The sequence below is a fragment of the Rhinatrema bivittatum genome, chromosome 3 (assembly GCF_901001135.1).
Source record: "Rhinatrema bivittatum chromosome 3, aRhiBiv1.1, whole genome shotgun sequence".
In the NCBI taxonomy this organism is placed as follows: domain Eukaryota; kingdom Metazoa; phylum Chordata; class Amphibia; order Gymnophiona; family Rhinatrematidae; genus Rhinatrema; species Rhinatrema bivittatum.
The window spans coordinates 98533669-98538579 of NC_042617.1; the positions used below are offsets into that span (position 1 = coordinate 98533669).

Here is a 4911-nt window from a genome sequence, read left to right on the forward strand (position 1 = left end):
ATCGATAGCCTTGCGCGCGCCGATCCAGGATTTTAGCGGATACGCGCGGCTCCGCGCGTATCTACTAAAATCCAGCGTACTTTTGTTTGCGCCTGGAGCGCAAACAAAAGTAGGCTATTCGCGCTCGTTTTAAAATCCGCCCCTTAGTGTAGCTGGGTTTAAAAAAGGTTTGGATAAGTTCATGGAGGAGAAATCCATTACCTGCAATTAATCAAGTTGACTTAGAAAATAACCACTGCTATTACTAGCATCAGTAGCATGGGATTTTCTTAGTTTTTGGATACTTGCCAGGTACTTGTTGCCTGAATTGGCCCCTGGTGGAAAAGGATGCTGGGCTTGATGGACCCTTAGTCTGACCCAGTATGGCATGTTCTTATGTGTAACAAGTGATATTGTTTGTTCTATTTCTTAATGTGCTGAAGTTTTCCTGTATCAAGTTGTACTTGATTTATATAAGAAATTAAAATAAATAGAAAAATGATTCAGAAGCTTGGATACAATTGCTATGGAATAGGTATGTAATGGAACATGACCAAAACAAGAAAAGAAAAATATTGTAATGTCAGTGAACTTTGGCAACTGTTTCTGGAATGGAATAGGAAGATGGAAATTTCTGTCCTGGTTGCTCTCGCTCAATTTTTGTGAGTGAAAATATATGAAAAAATGTGTAATTTATTTTAATTTATTGTATTATTTAATATGAATTTTCCTTGCAGCATGTGCTTGAGAAGCCTGGGGGGGGGGGGCGGGAGACGTTAACCAATCCATCGGAATATGATATTGTTTTAATAAAATGTTACATTGTTATTTTATCAATAAAAGTTCGAGAAACATTCTTTCGAAATTATACAAGGTCATCAACTATAAACGTATTTATAAATGAACGTGTATGAATTACATATACTTGTATTATCGCAGGTCTCCGGAACCCATCAAAGCTGACGCACGCCGTTAAAAATCAATATAAGAAACACTAAAATGTATGAGCTCCGCAGATCCACTGGATGAAATCAAATAGTATGTTGTTGACACATCCCGGATCGGACTTCGGAGCAATTGTACGGCTTTTCTTGTCATCTTCGTTTTTTCTCCAACCCCCCCACTCGGCAGCTCTTTCACCCATACTTGATCGGAGAGGCGTGCAAGTGCCAGAGTACCAATACACAACGGTTTCATCGCAGATGAGCTGGGCGAAGGGCTGGCTCGGTTCCCGCCCTGACACATTCTGCTCCTGCTGTCAAAGAACCGCCCGCGAGCCAACGCTAAGCATCCGTCAGCCACGTGCGTCGACGGCAGCAGCAACCAACCCAGTTGCCATAGTTACTGGCTCGAGGCGACCCTAAGCCACCCTCCCCACCTCCAGCCCGAGTCTCTATAAAGACGAAGAGGAACGCCACAAGTGGCTCAGACCAGCGGCAGTCCATATACGACTCGGAAAGCAGAGACAGCACTGGCGTCCGCACTTTCGCCGGCATCGGCGTGTACAATACCACACCCCAAAGCTAAGTGCTAGCAGCAGCAGGATGCTGAAACTCTCGGAGAGCGCAGCTGAGGAGCGAAGCGGGGCCCGCGCCCTACTGGACGCCATGGCCAAGGACCAGGCGCACCTGGCGCGCTTCCTCCTGGACGCTCTGGACGGCCGGCTCGTAAACGCGCGAACCGAGCGCGCGCGAACGCCACTCATCGCTGCCGCGCTGCTGCCGACACCAAGGGCGCGCGCCACCTATCTGAAATTGCTGCTGGAGCGCGGCGCGCACGTCAACTGCCAGGATTCGGCGGGGCGCACAGCTCTGAGTCACGCCTGCGAGCGCGGTCACCTGGACGCTGTGCAGGCTCTAGTGCAGCGTGGCGCCGACCCCGAGCTGCCTGACGCCTGGGGCAATACGTCACTGCTATACGCGGCCGCCGGCGGCCACGCGCCGGTACTCCGCTTCCTCGTGCGCGCCTTCAAGCGGCTCGGGCTCCAGCTGGACAGGACCAACAGCGTGGGCAACTCGGCACTGGAGGTGGCCAAGCACTTAGGGCATCGGGACTGTGTGCGAGCCCTGGGTGGCTGCAGAGGCGAGGAGAGCTGTCGGGGTGGCTCTCCAGAAGAGGAGCGGCCGCAGCAGAAAGAGGAGGAGGTGGCGTTTCGCCCTGGCTGTGTACCACGCTCACTGGCCCCGAGGCGGAGGTTAGAGTCTATGGACTCCGTCGAGGAGGAGGTGGACCGGGACTGGGAAAGGGGCCCCGAATCGTCCTGCTCGGCCTTCACCAGCGCGCTGGTACCCGGGCTGCTCTCGAGGTCATGGAGCGTGCAGTATGGGCGGCGGGGGCGGGAGGTTCTGCCACCGCTGGCCGCCTCCTCGAACTTCCCCCGGCTCGGGAGCCCCCTGCGGATCCTGCTTACTCCGCTCGCCTCCTCGCAACACCGGTGGCCCGAGAAGGACGGAGCGGGGCCGAAGCGCTTTCCGGATACTTACTACCAGAAGCGGAGTAGCCTGCCCTCCGTGCCTTGCGGCGTTCTGCCTCCGGATGACAGAGTGCTGCCAGCCGCCTGCAAGAGTCTGAGCCCGACCCCCGCCGCCTCCGTCGCCCTATTGGGTAGCCGGCTGCTGAGACGCTTCACCTTCCCCGAGCTGCGGAAGCCTGCGGCGGGGGCCCCGCAGCCTGGCCCGCGGGCCATGGCCAGGTCAGAGACCTTTCCTCTGAGCCGCGGACACCCGCAGGTGGGCACCAAGCCGAACATCGACAGCATCAGCGCCGTCAGGTGTGAGTTCGACTTCCACCCCCAGAGCGCCTCGTGAGGAGGAGGTCCCCGGTGCTGAACCATCGCCTGTTTTCTGCAGTCAGCCCATCTGTAGTTATTCAGGCAGTTGCAAAACTCGGCCGGGCATTTGTCCATTTCTGCAATAGATTTGATGCTAATTTTTTTGTTTGGGGGGGGGGGGGGGGGAGTTTTGTTCTCTTTTCGTTGAGCTGCCTGCAGAAAAGCATTTGAGCTGGCCACACTGCTTATAAAGTATTTTGCTTTTATCATCGGTGTATTTAAAGACATTTGTAAAACAAAAATATAAATGTATAATCTCAGGAAGCAAAAGTGTGGCTCCTTTTTCCTTTGAGTATGCTTTTTACCCTTATATGAAAGTCATAATGTTAAACGTGGAATTACATTTTACAGATAAAATACCAGAACTAGAGTAAGTCAAACAAAAGTACTGAGAGAAAATATTCTAATACATAAAAATAAAACTTTGCTAAAGTGCAATTTGCCAATGTCTATCATTGCCATTTACCATGCAGAATAAAATGCCCTTATTAGATTTTGTTCTTGTAAGCCACCCAAGTCCTCTAGGTGAACTTTATAAAAATGGCAGATTGTACATTCATTGATAGTGCTTAATTTGAATGATTTAATATTTTTCCAGGAAACATTTTTTAGATATAGTCTAAGGAGCAGTGCACTTGAGTTAGAAAAGTCTAAAAGTTCATTTGTGAATTTAAGACTTAAGGTACAAATTGAATTACAGCTCCCTGAATTTTGTACACTTGTAAACCTTATTGAAGAGAATTGATAAATGCAGCAAAATTGTTGGGATGTTATTGCTAATTAAAATAGTTTAAGGCCCTTGCTAGATGGTGAAAAGCAGGGGATGGGGTTAAGAACATGCCATACTAGGTCAGACCAAGGATCCATCATGCCCAGTATCCTGTTTCCAACAGTGGCCAATCCAGGCCATAAGAACCTGGCAAGTACCCAGTATGCTCATTATATGAAAAGGTCAAATAACTGAGACTATTTTTGTCCAGTTGGTGCAACCCTTATTTTTTTTAACATAGAAAGATATTAGGAAGATTCAAAATTTGTAGTGTGAATAATGTTGCAGTTTAATCTCATTTTATAGCTGCAGTCTGCATATTTTTACAGGGCAGGGGTGCATTTTCTGAGTACTATCAAAACTCAGCAACTGAAATAAATGGTTTGATCACTTGAATGAGCAAGCTACAACAGACAGTTGGGTTTTTTTTTCGCAAGGTTGAAAAATAAATCTTTGGAAGATGAAACAAGTAGATCAGATGAACTCTGTGTATGTCAGCTGGAATTATGTATAATTATGTTGAGTTCTTCAAGCAAAAATATGGAATAACATGAATTGTGCCTTAAACCTCAATAAAATAGAATATTACCAAACCAACAAGCAGTGTGACTTTGTCCTGCCGTTTCTGACTATACCTGCGGATCTCTGTTCCAGCTCATCAATTTGGGAAATTAGGTTGTAAATCATTTGTCGCACTTCAGTCAATAACAGCTAGCTTCTGCTAAAGGCGTTAGTCCTTATAGTGGCTTCTTTTCAGACCGAATAGTTCTGGAAATTGGAACAGGTTATAAGTTTAACAGCACTTCACTCCAGAAAGTAAAAGGACATCAGCAACCCGGTGCCAGGTCCAAGCACCTGAATTTAAAATAAATGGTTTTGCACATTAAGACTGTGGCTGAAATATATTTTTATTAGAGAAGGCCATCAATCTTACAATTTAGTTTTGTTTTGATTCATTTTCAGTAATTTTATTTTATCTGTAGGATTTCACCATACTGGGTCATAATTACAAGTGAATTCCAATTTCCATCCTAAACAGAATAATTTATTTCCTTAACAATAACCTCTACATTCTTTTTAGATCTGTAGAAGTTCTATTCTTCTGGGATCATTGATCACTGTGGTGTATAGAATTTTGTGCATGGTTCACCAAGCTACAGTTTAAAGCCTATTTCCTGGCTTGCACTAGATTTCTGATTTTTGTATTAAAATAGACTGCATAAATTACAATTTCTACCATTCCCAGATCACAGGGATTTAATCACAACTCTTGAATAATTCCTTTCTTCTACTCCCATTACTTATTTTCCAAATCTTTTTCAGGTTACTCTTA

The 4911-nt window shown here is 46.6% G+C and overlaps 1 protein-coding gene across 1 annotated transcript; it reads left to right on the top strand.

The window, feature by feature from the left end:
* The first annotated feature begins 1418 nt into the window (after window positions 1-1418).
* Window positions 1419-4175, top strand: LOC115086970 (ankyrin repeat domain-containing protein 63-like). The gene has a single exon (XM_029593511.1). It carries the CDS (start codon window positions 1524-1526, stop codon window positions 2784-2786), a length of 1263 nt encoding a protein of 420 aa, XP_029449371.1. The 5' UTR covers window positions 1419-1523; the 3' UTR covers window positions 2787-4175.
* The last annotated feature ends 736 nt before the right edge of the window (window positions 4176-4911 follow it).

Coding starts and splice junctions, on each gene's coding strand:
- LOC115086970 (XM_029593511.1), top strand. CDS start 1,524: ATGCTGAAACTCTCGGAGAGCGCAGCTGAGGAGCGAAGCGGGGCCCGC.